General features: G+C 31.8%; 1 protein-coding gene across 1 annotated transcript; it reads left to right on the top strand.

Annotated features, from left to right (window-relative positions):
- The first annotated feature begins 291 nt into the window (after positions 1-291).
- Positions 292-14,674, top strand: LOC127173966 (5'(3')-deoxyribonucleotidase, mitochondrial). Its single transcript, XM_051124099.1, has 5 exons — positions 292-1,110; positions 6,889-6,989; positions 7,286-7,346; positions 9,689-9,803; positions 9,889-14,674. Exons 1-5 carry the CDS (start codon positions 844-846, stop codon positions 10,026-10,028), a joined length of 684 nt encoding a protein of 227 aa, XP_050980056.1. The 5' UTR covers positions 292-843; the 3' UTR covers positions 10,029-14,674.
- The last annotated feature ends 4,223 nt before the right edge of the window (positions 14,675-18,897 follow it).

Genomic DNA, 18,897 nt, shown 5'->3' with positions numbered 1-18,897 from the left:
ACTTTTAGGTTGTAATAAGGGAAAGAACTACAATGACGTAACGGAGTTAAAAACGATACTCAAGTATAAAATTATTATAGAGATGATGAATGCGCGTATATAGAACATTATTACGTTTACACCAAAACGTGTATGGAATATTTGCAAAGTTTCTGCGTTTGAGTGAGCGGGCGCTTGAGTTTTGGCGCCTGTTGCTTTTATGGGAATTATGGGAAATGTAGTTTTTCACCGGGGTCTCCGCTATTAAACACGATTATTTAAACAAAGTCGAAATAATACGGGCTGGTAGCTTCATTAGAAGCATATAGCATCGATTAACATCCACGTACTCACAGTAGGTCTATCTTTAATGGTTTATAAGTTCAAAATCAGTTCTCCTATGGAGAAAATGAATGCGGTGTTTGTTTCCGGGACTCAAGAATTGAGTGTGTGATCTCCCTCTTTGTTAGTAATCTCTAGTGGAGTATTTTCCGTGATATTGCAAATCAGAAATAGCCGCTAGATTTCAGCATGAGAACGTAAACACCCTGCAGTATCAGTAATGGGCTTCATTTCGCAAACATTTCATTCATAGCGCGTGCGTTTGAGATATGCACAGCTGTAAACAAATGCAGAAAGGGGAGGTCAACACTGCAATTCAACACCAGCGACCGCTGGAAAAACATGAGACCCTCTGACCTCACAAAAAGCAACAAAAGACCCGCAACAAACGCGTTTGCAATGTGCAAAACAATAGAGGGCCGACTGAACGAGATGAGCTAACACAAAACAGCCCCTTCATATGAGTGCATGCGCACCGCCGAGTGACCACGACAGATTCGGACGGGGTTAAGGAGGTTTATCATGACTCTACTACCGAGGATCGTAAAATGGGTCGAGAGAAACACTTCCTCGATGTGCTTTCACTATCGGTGCAGCGCGAGCATGAGCACGGGTAATAAACGGAGACTGCGGGTCCTGGTGGACATGGACGGGGTGATCGCCGACTTCGAGGGAGGATTTTTAAAGAAGTACAAGCAGAAGTTTCCCACCGAGCCATTTATATCTTTAGCGGACAGAAGAGGATTCTGGGTGTCCACACAGTATGGAGACATGAGGAGTGACCTGTGTGTAAGTGTGTGTGTGGAAACACAACAGGAGATTATTTGTTAAGCCTTTAGACCATATATATATATATATATATATATATATAAAGTTGTATCATATTAGGGTTATATAGTCTGATACAGTGAGGTAAATATTGTAGGAGGCCCAAAAGGAGTAGAAATATGCAGTTTGGTGAAGATGGGTGTATTGTAAATCAATGAGATATTTGAAATATAGCAAATACTTACATAAAATGATCTAAATATCAGTTGTCACTGTTTTCTAATATCATTCATTGATATAGTAAATGTATAAATTCAAGGGTAGGGTAAAGGAGTAGGTGTCTTGGGACCTTAAGAGCAGAAAATGCACCTCTTTTATTTTTGATTGTGGTTGTGTGTGTTTTGGGTTGTATATGACTTTTTTTTCTTGGATGAAAATGAGGCTGTGAGGGATAAACCTAGTCTTTACAATGGCACACACTGTGTATAAAGCCCTACATATACTTTCCATAAATTATAGCAAACTCTGTTTTATTTTTGAATGCATTTATAGTTACGTTAATTACAATAAATTACATTATATAAAGAAAATTTGATGATGTGCCATTGATTTGTTAGAAAATTATGCACACCCAAGGTGGTTTTGGACCCATTAAAACTATTGCTGCAAAGATGTTAGAAAAATTATTTTTCTTTGAAACTAGAAACTGCCACCATGTTTAAAAAATAATAATTTTAATATAGCAAAAACTAATCAACTAATGTAAGTAAAACATTCTCAAGCTTACTGAAGGCAAGTAAATACTCCAAGAAGGCCTATTACAAACAAAAGGATAAATAAATATATAAATCAAAAATACAAATGAAATAATATTTTAAAAAAATAGAATCTTTTTTAAAACAGAATTCCTTTCATTTTAATTTTTTTTGTTTAGGTAGGTCTATCTAAAGGCTATTACAGAAATAGACATTTCTTAATAAATGTTAAAATAAAACACTGCAAAATCTTCACAGTATACATTAAAGACGATTCTTATTAAAGTTAATAAGTGATTCAGTCAAGAAAAGTGAGTGATTCTCTTTTTCTTTTGTTGTTTGATTAACATTTATGACGCGGTCGTTGGTTGCAGGTTTACGCTGTCTCTGGACTCGGACGGACTCGGCATATTTTCAGAGTCCGAAACGCTCGTGTCCGAGTAAAAATGATTTCGAGTCCGTGACAAGTCCGAGTCGCCTAAAAATTGTATTCGAGACCGGACTTGAGTCCGAGTACGAGTCCGAGTACCCCAACTCTAGAAATAGTATAACAAATATATATGTATAAACTAAATATCAGTTGTCACTCTTTATCTCTAATAACGTGTTTTAGTGAGATGATATTGAAATGATCCAAACGTATAATCAGTGTTGGGAAGGTTACTTTGGAAATGTAATAGGTTACAGATTACAAGTTACTTGACTTAAAATGTAATAAGTAGTGTAACTTTTCAATTGCTTTATTAATGTAACTTATTACTTTTAATTACTTTTTGATTACTTTTCAAATTTTCTAATATTTTCAACTGTTCATCATTTTGAAACATTTAAACCAGGCAGAGTAAACCTTACAGTAGCACTCAACACTGATTACTGTCAGACTTTCAAAATCCTTCATCACTTGAATTAAGATTATAATAAGTAATGGATAATATACATCTTTATTTTGCGATAACAACTGGCTGAATGTACATTATCCCACTTATTACACAGCTGCTTGATAGATTATTTAGATGTTTCGTGTCAAAATACTTAGACATGAAACACTGATCTGAGTTGAAATATTTGAACGCAAAGCTTCCATGAAGAAATCAGTTGCTAGCAAAAGGTAAGTTCAAACTAGACGTTTTAGGGATACAGTGCAGTCATACCAGTTTTCTTACGCAACATTTCACCACATAAATAATTAAGTAGTAGTACTAGTTTGTTAGTTATCTTATAATCATTTACAGTGTACAAAAAAAATGGTATGAAACAATTTGTTTTTTGTTTGTATGAAACAATAGAGCAAGTCCACGACACCAGGATGACAGAATTAAGAAATTGTCCACATAATATTGAATTAAGCTTTAATATTTTATTAGCTAACCAAACGCAAAGCTTCTGCCAAGAAAAACGATCAAACTATCATAAGCATGTGTCCTATTCTGTGTCCTAAACTCCTGAAACATTGGTGTCTCATTTTAGAGCAGTCAATGCAATTTATGAAAGAAGTCAATTAAATCTGTAAGTGGGGGTGGGGGTGTGAAAAAATTCAGTTGTAACCCCCTTTGTAATCACTGGCATTTTTCAAAAGTAACTAATTTAATTACACATTTTTTCTCAGTAACTGTAACTAATTACAATTACATTTATTTTGTAATTAAACTACGTAATTCCGTTACATGTAATTAGTTACTCCCCAACACTGGTTGTATTGTAAATCAATGAGATATTTGAAATAGTTAGTGTTCATTATTTTGAAACATTTAAACCAGGCAGAGTGAACCTCACAGTAGCACTCAACACTGATTACTGTCAGACTTTCAAAATCCTTCATCACTTGAATTAAGATTATAATAAGTAGAGGATAATATAAATTTTTATTTTGCGATAACAACTGGCTGAATGTACATTATCTAACTTATTACACAAATGCTTGATAGATTATTTAGATGTTTCGTGTCAAAATACTCAGACATGAAACACTGATCTGAGTTGAAATATTTGAACGCAAAGCTTTCATGAAGAAATCAGTTGCCAGCAAATGGCAGGTTCAAAGTAGACATTTTAGGGATACAGTGCAGTCACACCAGTTTTCTTACACAACATTTCACCACATAAATAATTAAGTAGTAGTACTAGTTTGTTAGTTATCTTATAATCCATTACAATGTACAAAAAATGGCAGCCACAATAGAGCAAGTCCACAATACCAGGATGACAGAATTAAGAAATTGTCCACATAATATTGAATTAAGCTTTAACATTTTATTAGCTAACCAAACGCAAAGCTTCCGCCAAGAGAAAATATCAAGCATATAGCACTGACTTAAGTTGCCTCGAAAGAGTCTGAGCTGTGTAATAATTTAATTTAAAGCACAGCCACCACAAATTCAGACTTTTTTTTTTTTACTTATATTTTTGGGCTTTTTATGCCTTTTGTTGTGATAGGACAGTAGAGAGATGACAGGAAAGAGCTGGGAGGAGAGAGGGGAGCAGGATCGACAAAGGACCTCGAGACGGGAATCAAACTCCGGTCACTGTGAACACAGTTGCGTTATATGTCATAACAAGATCATAACAAGAAATAGTTTAATAGCAATGATCCTGGGTTTGAAATCAAATGTTTGCATAGTTATGACAGAAAACACTAGCATCTAACAATGAATTGGAAAAAACAATTTAAAAAAAAAAGTTTATGCATAAACCCAAATAGGAAATAAAACAGTTATGGAATAAGCATGTGTTCTATTCCGTGTCCTAAACTCCTGAAACATTGGTGTCTCATTTTAGAGCAGTCAGTGCAATTTATGAAAGAAGTCAATTAAATCTGTAAGTGGGGGTGGGTGTGTGAAAAAATTCAGATGTAATCAAGTTGTAATCACTAGCATTTTTCAAAAGTAACTGTAATTTAATTACATATTTTTTCTCAGTAACTGTAACTAATTACAATTACATTTATTTTGTAATTAAATTACGTAATTCCGTTACATGTAACTAGTTACTCCCCAACACTGCATATAATGCAATGCAATGATGATTGAGAGATGAACAAATAAACATTCCTCAATAGATGTGAGATGTTGTGGAGGCTTGGGAAGATCATTCCTCCACTGAGGAACAGTGAAAGTAAAGTTTCTGGAAACAAACGTTCTTCAAAAGATCCTGGTGATCTGAATTTGAGACTTAGTTCATGGAGAATCAAGTAAAGCCAAGCTGCTTCAGTCTATTAAGTGTTCAGAAGTTATGCTTACATTTACACGGCATGATAGACGACAGATGACGTGATGTAGATTGTGTAGTTTCATCAAAGTTTTGATCGTTTTTAGAAACTTATATATCAAGTATAATACAGTAGGCTTTGTAGAGTTTAAGTCTAAACTGGTTTTGCTGGTATCCTAAACCACACAGACCGGTCTGATGGTTAATTTTAGGAAGGTTTGAGGTATTTCGTAAGCTGGTTAAACTAGGAGACCAGCTTTCCAGCCAGCTCCACCAGCTGATACAATTTAGCCTGATTGTGAGATCAGATGAATCCAGATAAAACCAGTGAACCATCCTAGACTGGATTATTATTATTTTTATTATTATTTTTTTTTCTCAGCAGGGTAGTGAGCTGCCTGTATGTTAAAATTAAAATATTAGTATAATAAGTATATAATTACTGAAATATTATAATAAATTAAAATATTACAGTTGAGGTCGAAAGTTTACATATGCCCTGCAGAATCTGCAAAATGTTAATTATGTTACCAAAATAAGAGAGATCTTATAAAATGCATGTTATTTTTTATTTTGTACTGACCTGAATAAGATATTTCACATGGAAGATGTTGACATATAGTCCACAAGACAAAATAATAGTTAAATTTATTAAAAAAAAAAAAACCTTCAAAAGTTTGCATTGCTTCTTAATACTGTGTTGTTACTGTTTTTTTTGTTGTTGTTTTTTTTTTGTTTAGTGATAGTTGTTCATGAGTCCCTTGTTTGTCCTGAACAGTTAAACTGTTGCTGTTCCTCAGAAAAATCTTTCAGCTCCCACAAATTCTTTGTTTTTTCAGCATTTTTGTATTTGAACCCTTTCCAACAACAACTGTGTGATTTTGAGATCCATCTTTTCACACTGAGGACAACTGAGGGACTCATATGCAACTATTACAGAAGGTTCAAACACTCACTGATGCTCCAGAAGAATAAAACGATGCATTAAGAGCCGGGGGGTGAAAACTTTTGGAATTTAAAGATCAGGGTAAATTGAACTTATTTTGTCTGCTGGGAAACATGTAAGTATCTTCTGTTGCTTCTGAAGGACAGTACTAAATTAAAAATATATATGATATTTAGGCAAAATAAGTAAAATGTAGGCTACTCATCTTCATTCTGTTCAAAAGTTTTCACCCCCAGCTCTTAATGCATCATTTTTTCCTTCTGGAGCATCAGTGAGCGTTTGAACCTTCTGTAATAGTTGCATATGAGTCCCTCAGTTGTCCTCAGTGTGAAAAGATGGATCTCAAAATCATACAGTCATTGTTGGAAAGGGTTCAAATACACAAAAATGCTGACAAAACAGTTTGTGTGACCTGAAGGATTTTTCTGAAGAACAGCAGCAGTTTAACTGTTCAGGACAAACAAGGAACTCATGAACAACTATCACTAAAAAACAGCTGTGGATCATTCAGGTAACAACACAGTGTTGAGAATCAAGCATATGTAAACCTTTAAACAGGGTCGTTTTTATAAATGCAACTATTATTTTTTCTTGTGGTCTAAATGTAAATGTCTTTTATGTGAAATATCATATTCAAGTCAGTACTAAAAAAAAAAATAACACGCATTTGTATAATCCCTCTAATAGTGGTAAAACAAATAAAATTTTGCAGATTCTGCAAGGTGAATGTAAACTTTTGACTTCAACTGTATGTTATTAAAAATTATTATTATTAAATATGACTGAAATTGTTGTGACAAGTTCAGTGGATGGGAACAAAGATTTTTTTAAAGCATAATGATGAACACACTTTACATGTTGAATGAAGATAATCAGAGTTTGCATTGACTGCAGGAAAAGGCCATCAGCATTTGGGAGTCCAAAAACTTCTTCATAGAGCTGGATCCTCTTCCTGGAGGAGTGGAGGCGGTGAAGGAGATGTCCAAGATGGAGAAGTAAGTTCAACCAGAGCTTTGACTTTACAAAACATTGAATAATTTAAGCCATTGTCTGTGGGACATTGTATTGTTGTTCTGTGATTCATTTCACGTGTTGCTATGTTTGTGTGATCGTCACAGTAAATTACAGTCAAAGAATCAAATACTGTCCCTGTGACCTAATTAACCCTATTATAAACCACCCGTCTTGCATAAGAGACTGATAAGCACAGCTAGTAATTGAGTAAATGTTTGGTTTGCATATTACTAGCTGTAAAAATGACTCTTGCTTAGTTTCTCTTTCCTTCACCCAGTACAGATGTCTTCATTTGCACCAGTCCAATAAAACATTACAGCTACTGTCCATATGAGAAGGTAAGATTGCTTTAAACTGAGGTTGAGCTTCATTTATAGATAGACTTTGTTCTGATTGATTTATTGATTGATTATGTGTACAGTAAATTCCAAAGTCTGAGAACAGAGGCCAGATGCATAAACTGCTTAGACTAGTCTTAAAAAGTTAGTCAGCGAACTAGTTTTCTTCAACATTGGTCAGTTATAAAAAGGTAGACTTAGTCAGTTAGAATCAGAACAGTAACACTAATTACCTCTTGGTGTCATTTTTTTTATTTCAGTGTGTCCTTAATAACAGTGAATTATGTGTAATGACAAAGCAATTAACACAAAACCGAGCACAAACCTTAAACCTGAACCTATAGTAAGTACATGTTGTTCATTTATTGACTCAGTGCTTATTTATGTCACAAGGACAAAGTAAAATAAATTATGTTCCAATTTTAATTAACTTCTTAAAAGTGAAATACACTGACATCGACACACCTCTTTAGAATTATAATTTTTATTTTATATTTTTAGGCACCATAAAGTCAAAAATGTAAGTGTGATACAACTGTCCTTATATCATAATACAGAAAATAAAACGATTAATTTACTATCATTTCTTTAGACTTTAGGAAAAAAATAATTTAACAGAACTGCTGCTCACTTAATCAGTGTATGTCGATTTACATATTTAATTAGTGACCTAAAATAGTGCAGAATCTGGAATATTTTACACCTTTCTTGAAATGTTTCTATTTATTGCTATATATTTTTCTATGTATTCCCAGGTTTAAATAAATTGAAATTAATAATAAATATAATTTTATGTAATTGTTTTATATACATTTATATAATAATTTTTTTTATGAATAATTATTTTATGTATATGTATGTACATATTTAATGTTATTTGTTTTTGGTTATCTGTTGCTTTGTTTTCCTATTAAACCTTCTGAGTGAAAAAATAATAATTGTATAATTTATTTTATGCATTTTTTATACATTAACATATGTAAATTAAGTAGTCACATTGCTGGGAGTTTGTTGAAAATAAGATATTATATACAGTGATGTTTGATCAAAAGTGTGTGATCATTTATTTATTATTTTTTCTTAATCCTTAATTTATTTATTTGTGTAACAGTAATTTAAACATCTAATAGTGAAATGTCTTATAGTAATCTTATAGTAAAGATGACAATTTATAGTTACACAATTTATAATTGGATGATTTTACTCTATATTTAATTTATTTAATGTAATTTATTCTTTACTAAGATTTTAATGTTTTTTAAAGATCCAAAGTACAGCAAAAACATTAAAACGTAAATATATTTTTACGATTTAAAACGAGACTTTTCTATTCCAATATATTTTCAAATATAATTTATTTTTGTGATTTCAAAGCTGATTTTTTTTTTTAGCATCATTACTCCAGTCACATGATCCTTCATAGAAATCATTCTAATATTCTGATTTGCTGTTATTATTATTATTATTATTATTATTATTATTATTATGTTGAAAACAGCCAAGTAGAATTTGTTTTCAGGTTTCTTTGATGAATAGAAAGTTCAGAAGAACAGCATTTATCTGAAATAGAAACCCTTTGTATCATTATAAATGTCTTTATCATCACTTTTGATCAATTTAAAGCATCCTTGCTAAATAACAATTAAAAATTATATGAAAATTATACTGACTCCAAGCTATTAAATGGTATAGTGTATAATGTTACAAAAGCTTTTTACTTCAGATAAACGCTGATCTTTGATCTTCCTATTCTTTAAAAAATCTTGAAAAAAATGTACTTAACTCTTTTTAATTTTGATAATAATAATAATAATAATAATAATAATAGTAATAATAATAATAAATATTTCTTGAAGGATCATGTGACACTGAAGACTGGAGTAATGATGCTAAAAATGCAGCTTTGATCACAGAAATAAATTAAATTTTTACAGATATTCACATAGAAAGCAGTTATTTTAAATAGTAAAAATATTTCAGAATTTTACTGTAGCTGTACTTCGGATCAAATAAATCCAGGCTTGATGAGCAGAAGACATTTCTTAAAAAAAAAAACATAAAAAATCTTACTGTTCAGAAACTTTTGATCTAATATATCTGTACTTATTAAAATATATCTATGTTTGTTAAAATTCAGTTTTTCATGTTTTCATCTTCACTATAAGGTTAATTACTGTTAAATAATCAAATTTACGATTCAAATAAATGAATGCTCTCAGACTGCTGAAATCCTGCTTTCGCTACACTCCCAGTAATGTGACTGCTCCATTGTCTGAACCAGATTTCAGCGTGTTTTCCGCCTGTTTCCATGGTTTCCTCTCATGAAGTGTGTTTGTCCTCAGTATGCCTGGGTAGAGAAACATCTGGGCCCCGAGTTCCTGGAGCAGATCATCTTGACCAGAGACAAGACTATAGTGACCGGAGACCTCCTCATCGATGACAAACCTGATATCCTGGGTGAGTAAGAGCCCGTTTACCGCTCCTGACCCGCATCACGCGCATTGAGCTCTGGAGAAATGGCATATTTGTGTTTCCGCCGAAGGTGTGGAGCCCAATCCGTCCTGGGAGCACATCCTTTTCACCGCCTGCCACAACAAGCACCTGCCGCCATGTCCATCCCAGAGACGCCTTCAGTCCTGGGCCGACGACTGGAGGGGAGTGCTAGAGAGCAAACGCCAGTAAAAAACATCCCATCGTGCTCGTAATGCCAGAGATGACAAGCTGATTTGTGCTTGGATGGGTAAACAAATCCTGTATCAGCCCTCATATTCATTATTACTCTGTAAAAACGTTTAATTATTGACAGGGGTGCAAAAAACATGAGTGTTTTTATACATACTGCAAATGCAAAACGGATTCAGTCTTTCATGTGAGACTTTTAGCATTGTTTTATTGTTTATTGTGCTTTTATTGAGGGCTTGAAATCCATCGTTTACATCAAGCATAAACTGCCTTCAACCTCAGACTCGAATGGGATCTTTCTAGAAACAATTTAAATGTTATTTGCGCACATATGCACATGCAAACTTAAGCATGCAGCTGTCAAACTCACTGAGATTTTCCACTGGTTTTCTCATTCTAGAGGGAGTACAGCAACATATTTAATTTATGATGATAGTTTTTTAATTTAGGGAGAACACAATGCGTGGGAGTTTGTTTATCGTTTCATGTCGTAGAATAAGGCTGTTGTGAGAGTCACTAGCAGACGGGATCTGGCCGTAAAAACAAAACCAGATTTCTGTATGTTGAGCTCATGTACTGTGATGGCGTGTTTTTTGGACATGTACCACTATGGACACTAGAGGATGCTGTGAGCACATGTAATTATTAGTTGTTTTTTAATCAGGGCATCATTTCGATTCGTACTTTATTATTAGTTTGGAATGAATCTTTTAATAAACTTTTTTTTATGCATTAAGGACAGGTGTTTTGGTTTATGGCTTTGGAAAGTGCATAACCTTTTGTTGTGTCTAATTGATAAACAAACATAAACTACTGGTTGTAGTATATATTTTTGAAATACACGACCAGTCAAAAGTTTTTTTAGATTTTAAATATTTTTGAAAGAAGTCTCTTCTGCTCACCAAGCCTGCATTTATTTGATCCAAAGTACAGCAAAAACAGTACAAATTTGAAATATTTTTATTATTTAAAATAACTGCTTTCTATTTGAATATATTTTAAAATGTAATTTATTTCTGTGATTTCAAAGGTGAATTTTTAGCATCATTACTCCAGTCACATGATCCTTCAGAAATCATTCTAATATTCTGATTTGCTGCTCAAAAAACATTTATTATGTTAAAAACAGCTTTTCAGGTTTTCAATTTTTTTCAATTTTTTCAGGTTTCTTTGATGAATAGAAATTTCAGAAGAACAGCATTTATCTGAAATAGAAATCTTTTGTAACATTATAAATGTCTTTATCATCACTTTTAATCAGTTTAAAGCATCCTTGCTAAAGAAAAGTTTTAATTAAATAATTTCTTTAAAAAAAAAAAAAAAATTATACTGACTCCAAGCTTTTGAATGGTATAGTGTATAATGTTACAAAAGCTTTTTATTTTAGATAAATCCTGATCTTTGGATCTTTCTGTTCATCAAAAAATCCTGAAAAAATCTACATAACTATAATGATAATAATAAATGTTTCTTGAGCAGCAAATCAGCATATTAGAATGATTTCTGAAAGATCATGTGATACTAAAGACTGGAGTAATGATGCTGAAAATTTAGCTTGGAAATCACAGGAATAAATTACATTTTAAAATATATTCAAATAGAAAGCAGTTATTTTAAATAATGAAAATATTTCCAAATTTTCACTCTACTTTGGATCAAATAAATGCAGGCTTGGTGAGCAGTAGAGAAAAAACATCTGTTCTTTAAAAGTCTTACTGTTCAAAAACTTTTGACTGGTTGTGTGCATTCAATAAAGCATGCATTAAATTAATCAAAAGTGACAGTAAAGACATTTATGATGTTACAAAAGATTTCTATATTAAATAAATACTGTTCTTTTGAACTTTCCATTCATCAGACAATCCTGAAAAATAAAACGATCACAGTTTTCACGAAAATATGAATCAGTAGAACTGTTTTTATCATTGATAATAATCAGAAATGTTTCTTAAAAAGCAAATTGGCATATTAAAATGCCTTCTGAAGGATCATGTGACACTGAAGACTGGAGTAATGATGCTGAAAATCAGCTTTGATCACAGAAATAAATTACATTTTACTATATATTCACACAGAAAACATATGTTTTAAATTGTAATAATATTTCACTTTTTTTTAAATGTTTTTGATCAAATTATTGCAGCCTTGGTGAACAGAAGAGACTTAAAAAAAAAAATGAAGAAATTCAGAAATCATTCTAATATGCTGATATGCTACTCAAAAAAAATCTGATTATTTTCAATGTTGAAAACAGACATGCTGCCCAATATTTTTGTGGAAACTGGTACATTTTATTTGTCAGGATTCACAGATGAATAGAAAGTTCAAAGGAACAGAATTATTTTATTAACTTTATAAATGTCTTTGCTTTTGATCAATGTAATGCATTCTTGCTAAGGAAAAGTATTACTTTCTTTCAAATTAATAAATAAATATTACCGACCCCAAAGTTTTTAATAATCTAGTGCAATTGAAAGTTCATTACTGTAGACTTAAATGCTTTTGTCTCATGCATGAGTTTTGAAACGCTGCTTACTGACTCAATCACAATAACTTTGTAAGGTTTTAAAACAGGGTTTATCATCCATTTATAAGAACAAACAAACAAAATGTAATCTTACAGATGACATTTACAAGCACTACAAGAAAAGCTGATGAAAGGATGTTTAAAGTTCATTGGTCTTGATAATCACAGACATCTCGTCTCTCGAGACGTAAAGCTCAATCACTGAGATAATGATGTGATTCATGCATTTCATCATGAGAGTCAACAAGAGATCATGAGATTGGCAAATACGACGTAACAGATTTGTAAAAAAGGTTAGGGGGAAAAACGCTGTTTGCAGTTGGTTATCATTTTTTTATAAGCTCATCTTATCAGAGGTGTAGGATACGGAGATCAGGAATGGCAGCAAAGTGTAACTAATTTGACAGGGATGTGGTCAAAACGTGCAAAATGTCTGTTAAACTGAAATAAAAAGTTCTTAAATCTAAAATATGCATGCTAAAAACAAACTTAATCTCTAGTACTTTCATTAGTCCGAACAAGCTGTAAATGATGGTTTAAACAGTCTGAAAGGAGTTGCACTGAGTTAAATTTAAATAAATAATTCACCAAAAATTTCTGAAAATGTGCCAAGATGTGGAAGAGTTTGTTTCTTCATCAGATTTGGAGAAATGCAACATTGCATCACTTGCTCACCAATGGATCCTCTGCAGTGAATGGGTGCCGTCAGAATGAGAGTCCAAACAGCTGATAAAAACATCACAATGGAAACACATCCATCAAGACGTTTTTAACTAAAATACGAGTTCACATTCCATTAAAAAGCTTCCTCCAGTGAAAAAGTCCATCTTCTGTTGTCTCTCACGTCAATCATATTTGTTTAGAGCTGTTTTGGCTTGTAAACAGTGCTTCCTCTGTGCAGATTTTTTCTCCTGATTCAAACCAGGTGGCTTTTTCACTGAAAAGCGTTATTATGGATTACGGACTCGAATTGTAGTTAAAAATGTCTTCATAATGGATTTGTTTCTTACAGACATTCAGCTTTTGTCTTTTCAAGATGGACTGGAGTGGTGTGAATTACTTATGGATTATTGTGATGTTTTTACCAGCTGTTTGGACTCTCATTTGGACGGCACCCATTCACTACAAAGCATTGGTGAGCAAGTGATGCAATGTTGCATTTCTCCAAATCTGATGAAGAAACAAACTCATCTACATCTCGGGTGGCCTGAGGGTGAACACATTTTCAGCACATTTTCTTTTTTTGAGTGAGCTATTCCTTTAAAGGCGTTGCGTTGACATGATCTTATGCACATGTCCAGGAGTTGATCATCTCATCCTGAAGGCTGAACTATTAAACAGGAAACATTTTTTTGTTTGCAGCACATTAGTGCTGTATTTCTCAGCTGAAGATCAGACACACAATTTTCTGCGCTTGCTTTTGTTCTTTAAAATCTCTAAATAGAGATTTGTTGTGCTTTGTGCTATGAAGTAATTTGTCAGTTTTCTTTTAGATGTGAAGTTAAAACATGAATATTAACTAGTTCACTCAGTGTCTTTGGCATTAAAGCACACAAATGTGCTGAAATTAAATAGCCATGAACACAAAAGCCGTTGCCAAAGTTTTGTGTTTTCATTGTTATCAACAGTATTTCTTTAGTTTTTTAGTTTAGAGGTCATCTGTTTAATAGATTTAATAGACTACATTTATTAGCTTTGTGTTTGAATTAATCATTTTACTTTTTTAAAAATAATTTTACCTTTATGTAATGAGTTTTAACAGTTATTGATAGTTTTAAAGACTCTTGTCCTGCGGGAATAATGTAGTGGTTTATTATAGAATTATTAAAGGGCAAAAAACAGTTCAAACCTGTTTGAAATGTTAAAAACGTTGAAGAAACTGAAATTGATTGAAGCATGCATAATTAAGAAGATTATGTAAATGTTCCAGCAGTGGTATTGACAAAAAATACTGCAGGGCTTTTCACATCAAACTACTTTATGCAAGGAACAAAGTCTATTTTTGGGGAAAATACATATAAAAAAAAATTCTAATGAAACGAAACAAAATATGTGTATATCATAGATGATCAAAATGTTTGTGAACACTCAAAAGTCCTCATTTCCTGAATGCTCATAATATGCATGTGTGATGTCCACTTTAACACATTGTATCACCCACCACAGCTGCTTGAAATTGTCATGTTAAACAATGTACTTGAACTACTTTGTACTTTTCAGCAAACTGACTGATTTTAGTCTTGTTTCAGTCATTTGTTGATTTCAGTGACACATTTTTTTTGGGAGAGAGACGCAGATGTGTTCAGTTGTGTCATAAATGTGAAAAGTAAATTTATATTGTTAGTCATCTTGTTAATGACCGTTTATGTTCCTGGTGCTCTATTGTCAAGATTTGATGTGTTTGTCACGGTTTGGAAGACTATATATATATAAAATCACAGATGGTTTAATAAAGAATGACACCTCAAACCAAGGGCTTGAGTTTTTACTGTAAAAACATCTGTCAGCAAAACACCATTTTTATAGTTTTGTGTTTAGTTTTTATTTTAATCTTAATGTTTTAGTCATTTTGTTGTATACCATTTATTTTATTATTATTATTATTATTTTTAAATATATATATATATACACACACACAGTTTTTATTAAGCATTATTTACATTTTAGGTTCAGTATGTCAAGTTAAACCAAATGAAAATGAGAAATGTTGTCTTGACAATTAGCTGAAATAAAATATGTTTAAGGATTTTTATTTAAAAAAAATATCACTCAAAGATGTTAAACATCAAAAGAAATTTACAAAAGTGATTTTATGTCCATTAAATGTAAGTAAAGTGTCTACTTTTAAGGTTTCAAATAAGGTTTTGGAGAATAAAATGTCAAAATTTGGTTGAAATAATGTTACACTGTCATTTAGTGTAACACAATATTTATGTAAAAATTCAAACAACATGCTTATTCTGACTTGTACAAATTAAAATATAAAAGAATAAGGGAGAATATTAAATTGTATTGTGTTTTAAATGAGTAAAAAAAAAAATATTGACAAATGGGCAAAACTTATATAGTGGCAAATTTTAAAAATGTAGAATTACAACTAATTAGTTTTCAGGGTGAAAGTAATTTATCTTTTAGTATGTCACAAATTGTTTTTTGCTGTAAATATGCCTGACAAGATTGGATTACATTTTTTTTAGTTGGTGCCTTCTGTAAATTAGAAGAAAAAATGTATATTTATTTTTTGCTTAGAAGAACCAAAACAAAAATGCAATTAAATTAAACAAAAAAATACATATTTTTTTTAATTTATTTATTTATTTTGGAAAAACAGCAGTTTAAAGCAGTATCAGACTTATAATTTGTATGCTTAAACCCCTTTTTTTGTCTTTGAACCATATATATTTTATTTAGAGTTCAAATTAATTTTATTTCAAATAAGGAAAGCATTTTTATGATTATTAACTAAATGTGACCCTGGATCACAAAACCTGTCACAAGTAGCATGGGTCTATTTTTAGCAATAGCCAAAAATACATTGTATGGGTCAAAATTATTTGTCTTTTATGCTAAAATCACTAGTATATTAAGTAAAAATCATGTTCCATAAAGATGTTTTGTAAATCTGCTACCGTAAATATATCAAAACTTAATTTTTGATTAATATGCATTGCTAAGATCTTCATTTGAACAACTTTAAAGGCAATTTTCTCAAGTTTTTATTTTTTTTGCACCCCCTGATTTAAGATTTTCATAGTTGTATCTCAGCCAAATATTGTCCTACCATAACAAACCATACATCAATGGAAAGCTTATTTATTATTTAAATCTCAGTTTCAAAAAATGGACCCTTATGAGTGGTTTTGTGGTCCAGGGTCACAAATATTGCACAAAGCTGAAGTTAAGAATCTGACGTTAAGCTAATGCATTAAAATGTACATGATTATTTGAATGGCTTAGTAAAATGTAAGCATCATAAAGCATGTAAATATAGATATGCTGCTATATGCATGTAATTATAGGTCAGTCTTAAAATGCATCGCTCACTTTAGGGTTCCAGAGGAACATTTCCAGCAGTAGGCATGAGGTGGCGCTGCGTCCTGCAGCAGAATCGAGTGGCAGAAAGAAATCTGCAGCAGAAAGTGAGGCTTTCTCAAGATTTGGCTTCTTCAAACGCGGAGGTGTGTCAGTAGATAAATGGACAAGAGTACAGTTAGAGCTCTGAGATTGTTGAGTAGATATATATGCTTCCATTTCATTTCTAATTTCTTTTTTTATTGTCAAAATCACTACCCTTCCTTAGCTAAGGTCAATTGCAAAGCTTTATATGATGATTATTTTGTTTCTTTGGAAACGTTATCCGCTTCAAATGTTTTGCTTCAGATCAAAGTTAGTTGTGATTTCTCTCAGGGCTGACTGGTTTGGTTTATGACTCTGTATGGAAGAAATGTTGAAAATCCCTAGGGGAATGAATGGGGGGGAAATATAGACGTTCACACCACTCTGAACACTGTCAGCAGAGGCCTGGAGTCAAAAGAGTCACATGATATGTAGATAACAGTAAACTCTTACAGATACATTCAAGCCATCGCTCCTTACTGTCATACTGTCCTTATTGTGATAAACTTTAATGAACAGCCACTATTCTCTTTTAATTATTGCATCATTATATGTGACCCTGGACCACAAAACCAGTCATAAGTGTCCATTTTTTTAAATATTTTTTTTTTGAATAAATAAGCTTTCCATTGATGTATGGTTTGTTAGGATAGGACAGTATTTGATCAAAATACAGCTATTTGAAAATTGTAATCTGAAGGTGCAAAAAAAAAAAAAAAAAATCAAAATATTGAGAAAATCACCTTTAAAGTTGTCCAAATGAAGATTTTTGGCATAAAAGAAAAATAATTTTGACTCATGCAGTGTAATTTTGGCTATTGCTACAAATATACCCGTGCTACTTAAGACTGGTTTTGTGGTCCAGGGTCACATATGGAGACTAAAATATTTTCCTTGCATTTTTATGCTTTTTTAAAATTATAGGTGCATTTACTTTTATATAGCAAATATGTGTTTATTAAGGTTATTAAATGTCTCAGGTTTAATTAAAACTAAAACAATTAAAATATGAAATAAAATATGCTTTAGCTGAAATAAAATAAAATATAACAACAATAAACTTATTTTTCGTTTACCCTGAAATACAAAATACTATTGTAATTTGTTTCTGTAAACAGACTGAGACGTGATGACTAGTTGAGACAATGCATCAAGCTTTATTGCGCTCCAGACACACTGTGGGAGCATACGGGTATATTTATTTGTACGTCACGCAGGACCCTCGTTCTAATAAAGACATTACCCACTACATAAACAGTTGGTTGGTTTACTCTTTAATCAAAACAAAAATAATAATTCCTTTGGAATATCACATTTTCAAATTATTATAACTATAATGACTAAAACTAAACCTGAAACAAAAATGCTTAAAAACTATGGTAATTAAAAATATATATAATAAATATACTAGATATATATATATATACTACATACTAAATACTAAAATGACTAAAACTAAACCTGATACAAAATGTATTAAAAATTATGGTCATGGTCGAAAACAATAATATAAATCTGAAACTATAAAAATGACAAAAATGCATCAAAAGTAATAAAACTGTAACTAAAATTAAATGAAAACAGAAAAAAATATACATTTATTAATAAAAAACTATAACAGTATCTCAATGATAGTAACCATAGTGTTAAAAACGCACTTAAACCATTAAATTACATTTTTAATCTACTAATTATGGAATCTTGTTTCTACCACGGAATACATTTTTTTTTTTTAAAGTAATTGTGACATTTTTGTGAGTTTATATCTTCTAATTCTGACTTTAAAGAAGTCCATTTCCAGAACAAAAATTGACAGATAATGTACTCACCCCCTTGTCATCCAAGATGTTCATGTCTTTCTTTCTTCAGTCGTAAAGAAATAGTTTTTTGAGGAAAACATTTCAGCATTTTTCTCCATATAATGGACTGATATGGTGCCCCGATTTTGAACTTCCAAAATGCAGTTTAAATGCAGCTTCAAACGATCACAAATGCAGTTGTAAACAATCCCAGCCGAGGAAGAAGGGTCTTATCTAGTGAAACGATTGGTTGTTTTAATAAAAATAATACAATTTACATACTTTTTAATGTCAAATGCTCGTCTTGTCTCACTCTGCCTGAACTGTTTTTGTTCCGGTTCGTGACAGTTAGTGTATGTGGAAAAACTCCCATCTCATGTTCTCCCTCAACTTCAAAATCGTCCTATATCGCTGTTTTACCTTTTTT

Source organism: Labeo rohita, chromosome 12 (genome assembly GCF_022985175.1).
Source record: "Labeo rohita strain BAU-BD-2019 chromosome 12, IGBB_LRoh.1.0, whole genome shotgun sequence".
NCBI lineage: Eukaryota > Metazoa > Chordata > Actinopteri > Cypriniformes > Cyprinidae > Labeo > Labeo rohita.
The sequence above is the reverse complement of the archived record's forward strand: the minus strand, read 5'-3'. Positions and strand labels throughout refer to the sequence as shown.